This window comes from Schistocerca americana, chromosome 6, assembly GCF_021461395.2.
Source record: "Schistocerca americana isolate TAMUIC-IGC-003095 chromosome 6, iqSchAmer2.1, whole genome shotgun sequence".
Classification (NCBI taxonomy): Eukaryota; Metazoa; Arthropoda; class Insecta; order Orthoptera; family Acrididae; genus Schistocerca; species Schistocerca americana.
Window position 1 is genome coordinate 584419320 of NC_060124.1, and position 14996 is coordinate 584434315.

General features: G+C 47.2%; 1 protein-coding gene across 1 annotated transcript in view; it reads right to left on the reverse strand.

Moving 5' to 3' along the window:
- Window positions 1–1106: 1106 nt before the first annotated feature.
- LOC124620297 (retinitis pigmentosa 1-like 1 protein) overlaps window positions 1107–14996 on the reverse strand; it is an 85684-nt gene continuing 71794 nt past the window's right edge. Inside the window, exon 5 of the mRNA XM_047146969.1 lies at window positions 1107–1582. Within this exon, the coding sequence (XP_047002925.1) occupies window positions 1107–1582 (476 nt within the window). The remainder of the gene's footprint in view (window positions 1583–14996) is intronic.

Genomic DNA, 14996 nt, shown 5'->3' on the forward strand with positions numbered 1-14996 from the left:
CTTTGATGCCACTTATTGTTTTGTTATGAATTTGCCAACTTAGAGTTCAATACTTGGGCCACATTAATAGCCATTTAGAAAGCTCCTTGCACTGACATTACTGTATTGTATCTTAAGCGTGATTCTATCTCAGGAGTCAGTACAGCGCCGAAATTCATCATAAGTAATTCGCACGTTACCATGTCATTTAACATGTAGCAATACGACCTTTCAAAAATCTTGTACAAAATATTTATGAAGACTGCAACACTGCTGCCATTATCTTGTTAGTCCCCACTTTTTCCAAGTCATTGGTCTGGACAGTTCGACTCCATTTTAGTAATGTGTCTACAAACGTCATTTACTCAACCTAGGTAAATATGATAAACCTCCATTTACGCTTCATAAAGATAAAAGAATATTCAGAATTGAAAGAGGCAAGGTATCACCTAAACAGCTCTCAGCAGTATCTTAACTTTTCAGGTCACTCAACTGCGAAAAGTTACGAGGAATTTGAATACCGGACATTGTTACCACACATTTGAAGCGAAGCAATATTTATACAACCTTCAATTATTTATTCATCATAGTAAATTATACATGAAAGTATAAAAATTCCTTTCTTTTAAATATTTGACAGAACTAAGCCACTAAAAATTTTCCTTAAAATCTTGTTCCTCAGTGCCCTTATTACATGCTGTTTTGATCAAAAAAGACTTTTTAAATTGCATAAAATATAACATGCAAATGATCTGAACATAAAATTACTTTTATCAGTAACAGTCATTGTAATTTAACAGCAGTTACATGCACTTATAATTGATACATAATAGTGTTATGAAATTTAGAAAAATGTGTTTAAGAATTTATCTAAAATTGTGTGCAGCCATAAGTCTTGTGCTGGCACGCCACTTTCACTTGCTCCTCTTTAGCGACACCTTACAGGAGGTCCTGGCACCCTCGCCTATTGCTGTTCTGCCCCAGGTGTGTCAATGTCCAGTGGTACCTCTGCTACTCCCTCCTGTCTGTCGCTTCATCCTCTTCCCCTACTTTCTACTCAGTCGCCTCTGCCCTACCCTCCTCCCCTGCCTGCTGCTGCTCCATCGGTTCTGCGCTACCCTCTGCCCCTACTTCCTGTTCCATCGGTTCTGCGCTACCCCGTGCTGCTGCTGCTGCCGCCGCAACTGCTGCTGCTTCTTCTTCCTCCTCCTCCATCGGTTGTGCCACAGCCTCTGCCCCTTGTTCCTGCTGCTGCTCGCCGGGGGTCGCGGAGCCCATCTCTGCTGTGACTGGGGCTGCGACCGCTTGCTGTCCTTCGCCTGCCATTTCAGCTTGCTCTTGCTGTCCTTCGCCTGCCATTTCAGCTTGCTCTTGCTGTCCTTCGCCTGCCATTTCAGCTTGCTCTTGCTGTCCTTTGCCTGCCATTTCAGCTTGCTCTTGCTGTCCTTTGCCTGCCATTTCAGCTTGCTCTTGCTGTCCTTCGCCTGCCATTTCAGCTTGCTCTTGCTGTCCTTCGCCTGCCATTTCAGCTTGCTCTTGCTGTGCTGGCCCCTCTGATGCTTGTCGCTCACTCTGCTCTTGTGTATGTTGCTCCCCTTCAGTCCTGCACAAGAGGCAATGGCATGTATCAATATTTGTTATACTTCATTCCATTGAATGTGTCGCTATTGCTGACAGGATCTTCGCTCGTGTACGATGACGATCCCATTTCAGGATCTAGGGTTACCTAAACTATCGATAAAAGTTGTCTGGGGGTGAAAAATACCTTATCTAGTACCATAGTAGGCATCAACTTGGCTGATGCAAGGACTGTATGTAACATTGCTGCATCTTTGAGCCTTTCGTCTCAGGAGCATCTGCGTGCGTGCGTAATGGCCACCCAACAGCGAGGTCATCAGCGCCCTTACACTATTTAGAACAAACCAATGTGCAGATGAATGAAAAGTGTTGTACACAATGCACTCTAAATGACCACACAGCCACACTATCACATGCACTCTCCCATGCACTAAAACCAATTGGGAGGAAAAAACACACACACACACACACACACACACACACACACACACACACACACACACACACACACAGACAGACAGACAGACAGACAGACAGAGAGAGAGAGAGAGAGAGAGAGAGAGAGAGAGAGAGAGAGAGAGAGAGAGAGAGAGAACAAAAGAAAAGCACAGGGAAATGTGACTGGCTGACCACTTACAAAAAATCTAGGATGAGCTGTCCACCCTTTGACATTAACAACATCCCCCTAAAATCTTGTTTAAAAATTGGGAAATTCACAAAACTTTAAAGCCCATTCGTTTTATCATTACATAAAACAGATGGCATATCCACTGGCAAATCGGCCGCAGTCCGCTGGTGGGAAAATGAAACAATCCAGTAAAATGAGGCACACCGTGATCTGCACGCCACAAACACCACACATTGCCAGGTCCTCTCGCCAGAGCAAGAATCCGTCTCTCATCGGGCTGTGACCTATGTGAAGACTAGTAAGATGGACCTCGTCTCGCCAACGCGGCTGGAAGGAAGTACTCTACAGCCGAGTGGTGGGCTCGATGACACGGAGCTTGTCACTGGTCTTCTGATCGACACATGACTACCTCAAGAGCGAGGCGACAGCATGCATGGGGATAGCACACCGAAATACTGTAGGATCACGACACCACCTTGGCTGCTCGATCCGCCCTTTTCATTCCTCAATTCCAATCTGGCCAGGTACCCAGTAGACACACCACCTTCCCCACTCGTCGTAGCTGTAGGGCATCTTGGATATTCTGGGTTACATTGCTGTATCTGCGGGGTACAAACATTGGAGAGAATAAAAGGCGCTCAGAAAAATTGAGCAGATGAGAAATTAACACCAGGAGAACGTCTCATCTGCTCCAGTGCTTGCAAGATAGCATATAATTCTGCGTATAGCATATAATTCTGCGTCGAAGATGGTAAATTCCGGAGGCAGTCTGACCTTGACGACAAGATCCGGGAAAACGACATAGCAACTCACTGAGTCCCCTGCTTAGACCCATCCGTAAAAACAGCTACATAGTCGTGGTACTCAGATAAAATATCTGAGAATATGGCATTAAAAACTGAAGCAGGAGCGCTCTCTCCTGTACTGTAGCAAATCTAAAATCACTCTGGGTCTCTCCAGTAACCAGAACCGCAGATGGTTAAAATACTGGATTTGGGGTCATACTGGCTTCAAGCTGAGTGACTAAAGCACACACTGCACGCGGATCCCAAATGGCATTGTGGCTCATGGATGGTTCGAAAACAGATGTTCCAGAGCTGAACGAGCAACAGTATGGCGTGTGGGTGAAGTTGGAGTTGCAAGGAACTTTCACACCTGACGCATCATAAGGAGCTGGCGTGGGATGGTAAATAGCGGTTCCCTGCCTCCACACAGATGCTAGCTATGGGACTTGTCCAATAAGCGCCTGTGGCCAGCCAAATCTCATGATGGACAGCATCAATGATCTTCAAGTAAAGGAGTGTCACTGACCCATACACCATGCAACCATTGTCTAGATGAGAACGCACAAAAGCTTGATGAAACTGAAGGAGATGCTCCCTGTCCACTCCCCAAGCCCTGTGGCTAAGACACTATGATGTTCAGTGAGTTCAGGTTTCTGTATTTCAGGTCTCAGGTGTGGTAACCATGACAATCCGTAGTCAAAAATGGGCCCAGAAACTGAACTGGGTCTAAAATGTAGCATGGTGTCCCCCATATTAAAACTGGAATCCAATCTTTGCAGCCCACTCCTCTAACCTCTGCACTGGACGTTGCAACTGGCTTCTCGCCATTGAAACACTGGAGGAGTAACAGAAAACAGTAAAATCGTCTACGAGTAAGGAGCACTATACAGGATTCCTTACCGTAGATGTGATACTGAAAGAGGGTAACACTTTAAACACTGCCCTGAGGAACACCATTGTCCTGCCCAAATCCATCACACATCAACTCGGGTCCTAAAAAACTGATGAGACAGGAAAGACTGAAGATGGGGAGGTGGCCACAAAAGCCCCATTGATGCAGTTGTGTGAGAATACAATGTCTCCAAGTAGCCTCTGATACCTTACTTGTATCTAAGAATATGCCAATACAGCGATGCTTACAGGGGAAGCTTAGATTGAAACATTCGAAGAGGATTTCCTTTGATGCCACTGGCAAATGTCCAAGTATGCAGTACCGGATTTGGTCGTGACCGGATGCAGTCAGTGCTGATTCGAGCTCACATGGAAAAAGGGGAGTTTTAGGCCTCAGAACTGTTGGGCCTGAAGTTCAACTTTTCCCTCTCTACAGTCACATGATAGCGACGAATCGTCGGATCCTGGCTTGCATTGGCAATCGTAGGAGTCATCTAAGGAGGCGGCATGGTAGGCAAACGACAGGCGTATCCACTGAGAAGAACATGACATCGATGTGAGAGTAGTTTGGCAGTTTTCATATACAGGCTCTCAACTGGGCTAGTGTAGAAGGCGCCAGTGGCCAAAGAGATGCCACAACGGTGGGTTGTATTGAGACAGCGTAAGATTCCCGGACGTGCAGATGCATAAACCAACTCTCTATAGTATAGTTTCAAACTAACAAGGGATCGGTAGGAATGGAGGAGGGTGATCTGAGCTGCTCCCAGGAAGAACCGCCTGAACACTTAGGACATTGAGGGACCGCACACAGTTGGCAGCCAGGTAAGACAAGTGGGAGGACCAAAAGTTTCCTATCGAGCATGAACCCAGGAATTTTGTAGTTTCAAGATGGTAGAAGGGAGCCAATCCGCCGCCAAAAATCCATACAGTTTTGTCAATGGGCAAAGCCAATATCGATGCTCCAACAGTAAAGACGATCTACACACTGCTAGAGACATCGCTTAAGGAGACAAGCACGTGGAGAAGTGCAATAGATCGAAAAATCGTCAACAAAAAGGGAGTCGGAATCATACATTCCATTACCTCACAAACAACTGGTCAGAGAAATGGGCCAGTTGTTAGAAGTAATGTGTTTGGCTTTACTGGACTTTGGTATGGGTATGCCTGGCTTCACTCCAGCATCTGAGAGACAGTCCTTAATATCGTTAGTAGCCAAGAAGGGCTCTGGTCTGCATTGCTGGAAACAAGTCTTCTAAAGGGCAATGCAGAAATCAGGTGAAGTGCTTAGAAGATGTTTTAGCTCAGCCAGGTGATGGAAAAACCACTACAATTCCACTGGACAATAATGTTGTCTATTTACAGTGATGCCACAGGAGCATGTTTTGCCTTAGGGTCACCCACTGAATGGTTGAGGGGCTATTGGTTCAATATATGCAAGTTCTGGGTTCCATTGTGTGCTGTGAACTGGGACCTCAGTGACAGACTCTCCACCTCAACCACTGGAGTGGAACAGGTGGGGTCTGGTGGCGTGGGGGCCACTGAAATATCTGATTTGGATGATAAGGGGAGCTTCTCTAAATCAGTTTCACTGTTTATAGTGAAGCCCTGTGACTAGCAGCTTGTGGCTCCTTCAGCCACTGGCTTGTGTCCAGTTTTAGACTAACACTGAAGAAAGTGTAGTGAGGGGCCCTTTCATAGTGAGAAAAGCCAGAGGAAGATGATTTGTCTCCAACTGGAAGGTGGGGACCAATGTCCCTAATGGATGAGAAGTCATAATTTTGATGTAGGTATTGTGGAATCAGAAAAAAGGCAGCGCCACAACCATCACAGGGACAGGCATGGTTGAGTGGCCCTGAGGGCCCACTGCAGGTGGTGTAACTGGTGGGAGTACTATTACCAAAGGGGGCCAACGTCATCATAGCAGTAGCATGAGATTTGACATTCTGCACACAGCCACTATTACTTCTTGGCCTCTTGGTAACTGACTGTCAGGAGTTTTTTTTCTTCTGGGAAACAGCGTCTGGTGAGCAAGGAGAATGGTGCTTCTCACAGTTAGCACAGATTGACAGGATTGACAGGGGGTGAGGGGGGGGGGGGAGGGGAAGGATGGAGATACACAGGGAGTGTTTGTTTTCTACTGATGGGGCTAGTATTGCAACACAAAGACATATGCCAAAATTTAAATCACTTTAAGCACCACATAGGGGGAACAGACATGTTTGACATTTCATCCATACACTATCACCTTGACCTTTTCAGGCAATGAATCCCCCCTCAAAGGCCAAGACAAAGGCCTTAGTAGTAGTCATATTGTCCTTTGGCCCTATGTACATTATGGACAAAGTGTACACCCAGTCGCCCCAAGTTGGTGCGTAGCTAATCAGATTGTAAGAGCAGGTCTCTCTGGAAAATTATGCCCTAAACTAAATTTAGGCTATTATGGAGAGTGAAATTCACCATTATGTCACCCACCTTGTTACAAGAGAGCATCGCCAATAGTTCAGCAGGGATGTCATTTTGATGAAAAGTAACCCAGTTTTCGTCTTAGAGATCGTTGCCACTTCCCAACTTGTCTTCCAAGTTCTCCCCAAAGAACAAGGGCGTTTTGGCTAAGAAGGAATGATCAGCCCTTGTGCAAACCAAGTATTGTGGATAGAACAGCTCTGCTTGCTGCTTAGCCCTACATTCCCCCATGGCATGGACAGGGAATGTAACATTTTTGGATCACATCTCTTTGCTCTGAAAGGTGGCTGTCTTTCATAAGACTGCTGGGGCCATATGCCCACCAGCAGGAGTTCACTTCATCTGTTTCATTTACAGCTTATCCACCATGGTGCCACCCTTCTGAACAGGGGCTCTCCTCATAGGCACCACCCAACCACAGAATCGGTTACCTGGACAGTAATCCTATGCTCAGAGTCCCCATGCCCCAGCCCCAATGGGTGCACACACCTTGGCATACGTAGTGAGCGTGATGCCTGTGTTGTCAGGGGAGGAACTACCATAAGGTAGGTACTTCACAACCCCCGACTACCCCCCTCCCTTCTCACCTCCACAGCAGGAAGGCTACTGTGCTGGGTTTTGGGTGCATTACTGTAGCAGAGTGAAGGGTACACAGACGGGAAAGCACAAAGGTTGATCACACATCGCACTGGCCAACCTACCCTGCAGAATCAGTCCATCTGGAGAGTTTCGAAAATTTGGTGGCAGCTCAGACCCAGTGAAAAGTTGTCGAATATGCTATAAGTGGAAACTTTAGGTGTCAGTCATATACCATGTTCAAACAGGGTTGGCACCAAGAAAACTACCCAATGGAGAGACAAAGTGAGAAATGGATTGTGGGAGTGTAGGCACACAGCACAGAAGGGAGGTGATGGAGCGAAGGCAGGAGCTCTGTTGTAGTCAAGTACAACTTACGAAAGTGTTTTGAGCCCCCTAGGGGAACGAAACAGCCTGTTGTGTAGCTTTTTCTTGTTTCGAGATACTGCTTCCAATTTCATTATATAGTGCATGCATTTCAGACACATTCCAGAACTAGTAATTACAATTAACTCATTTTATTGTTACTCTTGTTTAAGTTCTAGCTTTTCCTTTGAAATATATTTTAACTCTTACTTTGGTTTGTATAGAATATTAACGTTTTTAGACCCAGTAGCTACGACTGTCTAAGTTGATTTTACTGTGTCTTAGGTGGAACAAAAATTTTCCTGAATGAAAACCTCGTGTACACATTTGCGAATGTGTGATCCTTTCGTCAAGCTCAAGTACTGCCACCTGTTGATCATCTTTTACGTATTATAAAAAATGCTGATGGTGAGCAACATCTGGCAATTAAAACCTGGCAGCTGTAAGCACAGTAACTTACATGCCATTAAGTGTGTATTAAAATTTCAGTATATTATAATGACTAACGATGGTAAATATCCGTACAAAATTTGCTTCTTGTTTCCTTGAAGGAGATGGGTATGTTGGTTGGTAGAAGCTCATCAGATAATGTGAATACTTAAGTTGCTAACTTGTGTTCTGACTCAAATGGCTCTGAGCACTATGCGACTTAACTTCTGAGGTCATCAGTCGCCTAGAACTTAGGTTAGTTAGGTTTAATTAGTTATAAGGACACCACACACATCCATACCGTAGGCAGGATTCGAACCTGTGACCGGAGCGGTCGCTCGGCTCCAGACTGTAGCGCCTAGAACCGCACTCTGACTCAAATGCTCACTTTTTTTAGGTCAGTCTGATAGTCTGAAGTCACTGAATGAGACATTTGAGATCATACACTGGTTTGCAGTTATTGTCGAACACTAGGGCACTTGTATCCAACGAATTATTATCACCCGTCATAAAATTGACAATTTTTCCTCCATGGATAGTAGGCGAGGCAACATTTCGTCCAGTCCACGAAAATGGAACGATTTCTGTAATATAGGTAATAGTTCAAAGAAGTCGACGAATTAGACTGATTTCTTATTAAGGTTGTTACCCCAACCCAGTACAGAAAGAAGGAAAACAGTCATTGTAAATGAGAACTGTATGATGTGAGGTCCGCCAGATATGCAAAACACGATGGTGTTTTGCGTATCTGGTGGACTTCACATCCTACAGTTTTAACTGCAAACACGGTCAACACAAGGAGCTGCAAATTCAGATCATGAATATTGTAAATGACAGTTGCGCAGGACCAAAAAACAATCCGCTGTAACATCCAATTTTTCATATAGTTTAGATGCAGTTTTGCGACGAAATGGTTGAGTAATTTCGATCGTTCATGAAGTAAATAGTTTCTCCCCTCTTTTTAGATTTTAGTACGGGCGCGTTCGGCTGCGTTGAGACGCTTCCTTCCTTTACAAATGAGCCGAGAACAGTCGGGGCTCCTGATCACATGTTCATAAAAGGTTCGTTTGTCTATAACGCTGGGGAGAGGGTCAACCCTTCCCAGCTCTAACAGTTCTTCACGGTTTACAAATCTAGGAGCCGTTTTCGTAGTATAGCTAGGGCGAAGTGTTTGCTTGACGAAATGTTTATCTGAAGAGTATGATACGACGCCTTTGTTCTCGATAAAGCTATTTTCCCCGTTCTGTCTTCCAATACTGCTCTGGTGTCTATCAACCTGCAGCACGGCTGCTCGAGGAAATCGCTGGCTGCACAGTGAGGTGCTGCTAGTGGTGGTGGTCCTATTCCTGTGCGCACGAAATGTAACTGTCGTTACTAATTGGCGCCACAGACTTCAGTAAACAACGTATTTTACTCACTTGAGTTTTGTTTTGGGACGCAGAAACAATTTTCATACGCGCCAAAGTCAGAAACGTAGAACACGAAGACAAAAGAGTTACAAACGGCTATAGGTTCAGCCCAATCGACGGAAGGAAAGACATCTAAAAACAGGTATTCTGAGAAAGATCCATAAAATACGCCGTAAAGAAACTGAGGTCGTGAACTAAAGATTAAATGTCCGTGCATATTGCTAACACGGATAGAAAGTGAAACGCGGTGGACAGGCCGCGCGCCGTTTGCTGAAGCGGGCGACAACTCTGACGCCAAGATAAATGAGAACGTAAGTTGTTAAAGTACATCCCGTCAGGAAATGATGCACAACCTAGCTAAACTGATCTCATGGCGAGGGGGCCGAGAGGAAGTCGTTCAAGTAGGTGGGAGAGAGGTCCCCAGTGCTTGTTCCCATAACGGCGGCAGCAGCAGCAGCAGCAGCAGCAGCAGCAGCAGCAGCAGTGGTGGTGGTTGTGCCAAAGTGAGACCACCTGCTGACAGACGGTAACACACATCATCGGACAGAGTGGAAGAACTGGAGGGGCGCGGCCTTGGCAGCAGCCTCAGTAGCCTCGTTTGCTGTCAGACTGACGTGGCCAGGAGCTCACATAAACATCACAGTGGCTCCATCAGGAGTGAGCGTGTGACAGCTTTCCCCAGACCCCATGGCACTAAAGGATGGACAGTTTACGGCACACACAGCTCTGAAGGGACAGAGTCGAACCAACTCTCTCAACTGAAATTAGTCTCGCCAGATGAACTGCGTGGCCTGATACAGGGCAATGAGCTCTGGCTTAAATACTGAACAGTGTTCCAGAAACTGAAATCGTTGGTGTCAATGACGAAGGCACACCCGACACCAGTCAGTTTGAGAGCCATCAGTGTGCACAAAGGTACTATCGCGAAGTTCCACACGAATGTCGTGAAAGTGAAGGCGATAGAGCGAGGTTGGAGTAGCGTCCTTGGGAAGCGAATAAAGGCCGACGTGAACAGTGGCCGCCGCAGGCAAGGTGGTGAAGGGTTCACAACCACCGGGAAAGTCGCAGGGAGCGAGAAGTTAAGCTGCCAAATAAAGAGACGAAAGCGAACTTAAAGAGGTAGCAGAAGAGGGGGCGCGCCCCGCGCTGTCGAAGGAATTCTCTAAGGAGGCGGCAGAGGATGGGTGACCAGGCATGGCACACAAACAGCGAGCAGCGAGCATACCTGCTGAGGAAAACGTCATGTCGGTGCAACAGCAGTAGTTGGGCAGCTTCTGAATACAGTCTCTCGACTGGGCTAGTGTAAAATGCGTAGTGCACAAACGGATGCCACAATGCTGGCTAGTATTGAGGCAGTACAAAAGGGACGGACGAGCACATGCATAAAAAACACCCATTGTCTATTTTCAAATGGGGCAAGCAAATGATACAAACAGAGGGCGATCTGATCCACTCCCCAGGAAGTACCGCTGAGGACATCTAGGAACTGCATAAAGCGGGCGGAAGCCCCAGAAATACACTCCTGGAAATGGAAAAAAGAACACATGGACACCGGTGTGTCAGACCCACCATACTTGCTCCGGACACTGCGAGAGGGCTGTACAAGCAATGATCACACGCACGGCACAGCGGACACACCAGGAACCGCGGTGTTGGCCGTCGAATGGCGCTAGCTGCGCAGCATTTGAGCACCGCCGCCGTCAGTGTCAGCCAGTTTGCCGTGGCATACGGAGCTCCATCGCAGTCTTTAACACTGGTAGCATGCCGCGACAGCGTGGACGTGAACCGTATGTGCAGTTGACGGACTTTGAGCGAGGGCGTATAGTGGGCATGCGGGAGGCCGGGTGGACGTACCGCCGAATTGCTCAACACGTGGGGCGTGAGGTCTCCACAGTACATCGATGTTGTCGCCAGTGGTCGGCGGAAGGTGCACGTGCCCGTCGACCTGGGACCGGACCGCAGCGACGCACGGATGCACGCCAAGACCGTAGGATCCTACGCAGTGCCGTAGGGGACCGCACCGCCACTTCCCAGCAAATTAGGGACACTGTTGCTCCTGGGGTATCGGCGAGGACCATTCGCAACCGTCTCCATGAAGCTGGGCTACGGTCCCGCACACCGTTAGGCCGTCTTCCGCTCACGCCCCAACATCGTGCAGCCCGCCTCCAGTGGTGTCGCGACAGGCGTGAATGGAGGGACGAATGGAGACGTGTCGTCTTCAGCGATGAGAGTCGCTTCTGCCTTGGTGCCAATGATGGTCGTATGCGTGTTTGACGCCGTGCAGGTGAGTGCCACAATCAGGACTGCATACGACCGAGGTACACAGGGCCAACACCCGGCATCATGGTGTGGGGAGCGATCTCTTACACTGGCTGTACACCACTGGTGATCGTCGAGGGGACACTGAATAGTGCACGGTACATCCAAACCGTCATCGAACCCATCGTTCTACCATTCCTAGACCGGCAAGGGAACTTGCTGTTCCAACAGGACAATGCACGTCCGCATGTATCCCGTGCCACCCAACGTGCTCTAGAAGGTGTAAGTCAACTACCCTGGCCAGCAAGATCTCCGGATCTGTCCCCCATTGAGCATGTTTGGGACTGGATGAAGCGTCGTCTCACGCTGTCAGCACGTCCAGCACGAACGCTGGTCCAATTGAGGCGCCAGGTGGAAATGGCATGGCAAGCCGTTCCACAGGACTACATCCAGCATCTCTACGATCGTCTCCATGGGAGAATAGCAGCCTGCATTGCTGCGAAAGGTGGATATACACTGTACTAGTGCCGACATTGTGCATGCTCTGTTGCCTGTGTCTATGTGCCTGTGGTTCTGTCAGTGTGACCATGTGATGTATCTGACCCCAGGAATGTGTCAATAAAGTTTCCCCTTCCTGGGACAATGAATTCACGGTGTTCTTATTTCAATTTCCAGGACTGTATTTTCAAAGAATGGGAGACAAACAGGCGCAAGATGTGAAAACAGTGGGAGAAACCAACTGCACCGCCAGAAATTCATACAAACTGTTTCGTCAGTGGAAAAAACCAAAGCCATTGTCGTTGCTCCACGATTAAAGATTGAGACACCGCGGAATACGCCGCTTGAAGGGAAGTCCGTTGAGAACTGCAAGAGATCGCAAAATCGTCAACGAAAAGGGAGCCGCAGATGCACAGCAGGAGACAGGCCATTATAGGTTTAATGGACATAGGATAAAGGACGACTATCAGGACAGAACACAGAGAGACCGTTTTCCTAGGCAAAGGTGTCTGGCGAGGCATAACCCATACGTATCTTGAAAACTGTCCTTTAATAATTGTTTAAGGGAACCGGGCATGTGGCCACCACAGAATCCCCACGTGTAGAGGATACCAGTTCTCCAACAGGTATCGCAGGCTTTCTCCAAATCGTAAAACACGGCCACAGTCAAATTTCCACAGAAAAACATTCATGAAATGGGTTGAGAAAGTGATGAGATGGTCAACTGCAGAACGGCGCGATGTTTCACAGCGATATGTGCGATAAACGATTTAGATAATGCTGTAGACGTCTTATATGTTTAAGGACGACTGACAGTTAATACGTGTCTGTCATGGGAGGCACATGTGACCCAAGATCTTTGAGTCCAATACCAAAGACTAGAAATATGGATATGTGCAATGTATTCATTACAAGAAGTTTAGTACAATTGATAGACTAGTTCCACGTTGCCAACATGGTCATCGTCAAGCGACTTGAGTATAGCATATGATGCATCATCTAGACTTGTTACCTTATATTAGTCTTATGTCGTTTGTTGATATTTACCACAACATTTAGCCAACAGAACTAGTCTTATCAGTTACACTATCTGACTCTTTCAAATAACTATATTAGAAATGTTCATATGTTTTTAGTCTGACATACACTCTGAACTTTGGTTACATGCACCTTTAGTGACACCTGTTGACCGTCAGCAGTCTTTACACAGACAGTCTGTGTGCATCACAGCGTTTCCTGAACTGTGTGCTCTACGTACCTTTGAGAGACTTAGTTCGTTTGCTGATGAGTCGTGGACGAGTAGTAGGAATTTTAAGAAGGGTCTTACGTAGTGGTTTCTACGAGGGTCGTTCAATAATTAGAGACACAAATTGGTCTTGGGAAAAACTGTTAGGGCAAGTCTGGTACTTTTATGGCTTTGAGATGGCATCACTGGAATGAGTCCTGGTCAGCTGATGTATCAACATTGTTTTGTGTATAACCTCAAAAGTACATTTCAAGATGGCGAGTCCGCTTGAAACGTCCAAATTAGTTGGAAAACGATCTGTTGTTCGTTTTTTCCTTGTTGAAGGCGAGACGCTAGTGAATATATAATGTAGAATGTCTAAAATTTATGGTGAAGGTTGTATGAATCGTGCAAATTTTTTAAAAGTGAGTAGAGTAGCTCAAAAAAGACGCGACTCAGTGACTGGCGAACACCGTTCCTGCCGACCTGTTGCAGTTTCAGCTCCCTCATTTGACAGTCGAATTTATGATTTTTTTGTTTGTTTGTGGTTTTAGGGCGCAAAACTTCAATGGTCATTAGCGCCCAGCCCATGACTTAGGAGACAGTAAAAAACCGAAATTTAAAACCAGCAGCAATAGGAACAAAGTCATAAAATTTGAGAAATTAAAAACAGAAGGAATGCTTAAAAGTTCACTACAGAAAGGGGTTGGTTGTCCCCAAAAAAAGCTTCAAATGACTGACGTCATTTCACTGTCACTAACAAACTGGAGAACGCGGTCGGCTGAGTGCGTGTCATCTGCTAAAATCGACGATATATCAGGCGATAGCTGTAGACGGGAGCGTAACGGATTAAAACAGGGGCATTCAATTAAAAGGTGTCTGACCGTCCACAGCTGAGAGCAGTGGGGACAGAGTGGGAGAGGATCGGCGCTTAAAAGATGTCGATGGCTAAAAAGACAGTGCTCTATCCGGAGTCTAGCTAAAATTACCTCCTCCCGACGACGCGTTCGGGAGGAAGAGGTCCAAGCGCAAGGAAGGGCTTTCACTTCCCGCAATTTATTACGGGGAAGTGTTGACCAATGCGCATGCCATAAATGAGCAACTTGGCGACATAAACCGCTCCGTAGATCGGTGAAGGGAAGCGACTGAAGAGCTGGCCGAGGAAGAGAGACTGCAGCCTTGGCCGCTATATCGGCCGCCTCATTCCCACAGATACCAGCGTGTCCCGGGAGCCAGAGGAACGCCACCGAGACGCCCCCCAGGTGGAGCAAGCGCAGACAGTCCTGAATCCGGTGGACCAGAGGGTGCACAGGGTAAAGACCTTGGAGACTGAGGAGAGAGCTGAGAGAATCTGAGCAGATTACATACTGTACCCGCTGATGGCGGCGGATGTAGTGGACAGCCTGGAGAACAGCGTAAAGCTCCGCAGTATAAACCGAACACTGGTCGGGAAGCCGAAAGTGATTTGGGGTGTCGCCAACAATATAGGCACTCCCTACACCTAACGATGTTTTCGAGACGTCGGTGTAAATAAATGTGGCGTCCGTCATTTGTGCACATAGAGCAGCAAATGCCCGACGGTAAACAAGTGTAGGGGTACCATCCTTGGGGAAATTGACATATATCACGGAGCAAGTAGATCCGGGGACGGAGCCAAGGCGGTGCTGTACCACAAGTTGTCAAGAGGGTTTTAGGAAAGCGGTAGGAAAGAGAATGGAGCAGTTCACGGAAGCGGACTCCCGGGGGTAGCAGAGAAGAGGAGTGGCCTGCATACCCTACTTAAGGAGGCGTCGAAAAAAAGGTCATGGGCTGGATTAGCAGGCATGGAAGACAGATGGCTAGCATAACGACTCAGAAGGACTGCCCGCCGATTGGACAGCGGAGGTTCAGCAGTCTCAGCATAAAGGCTT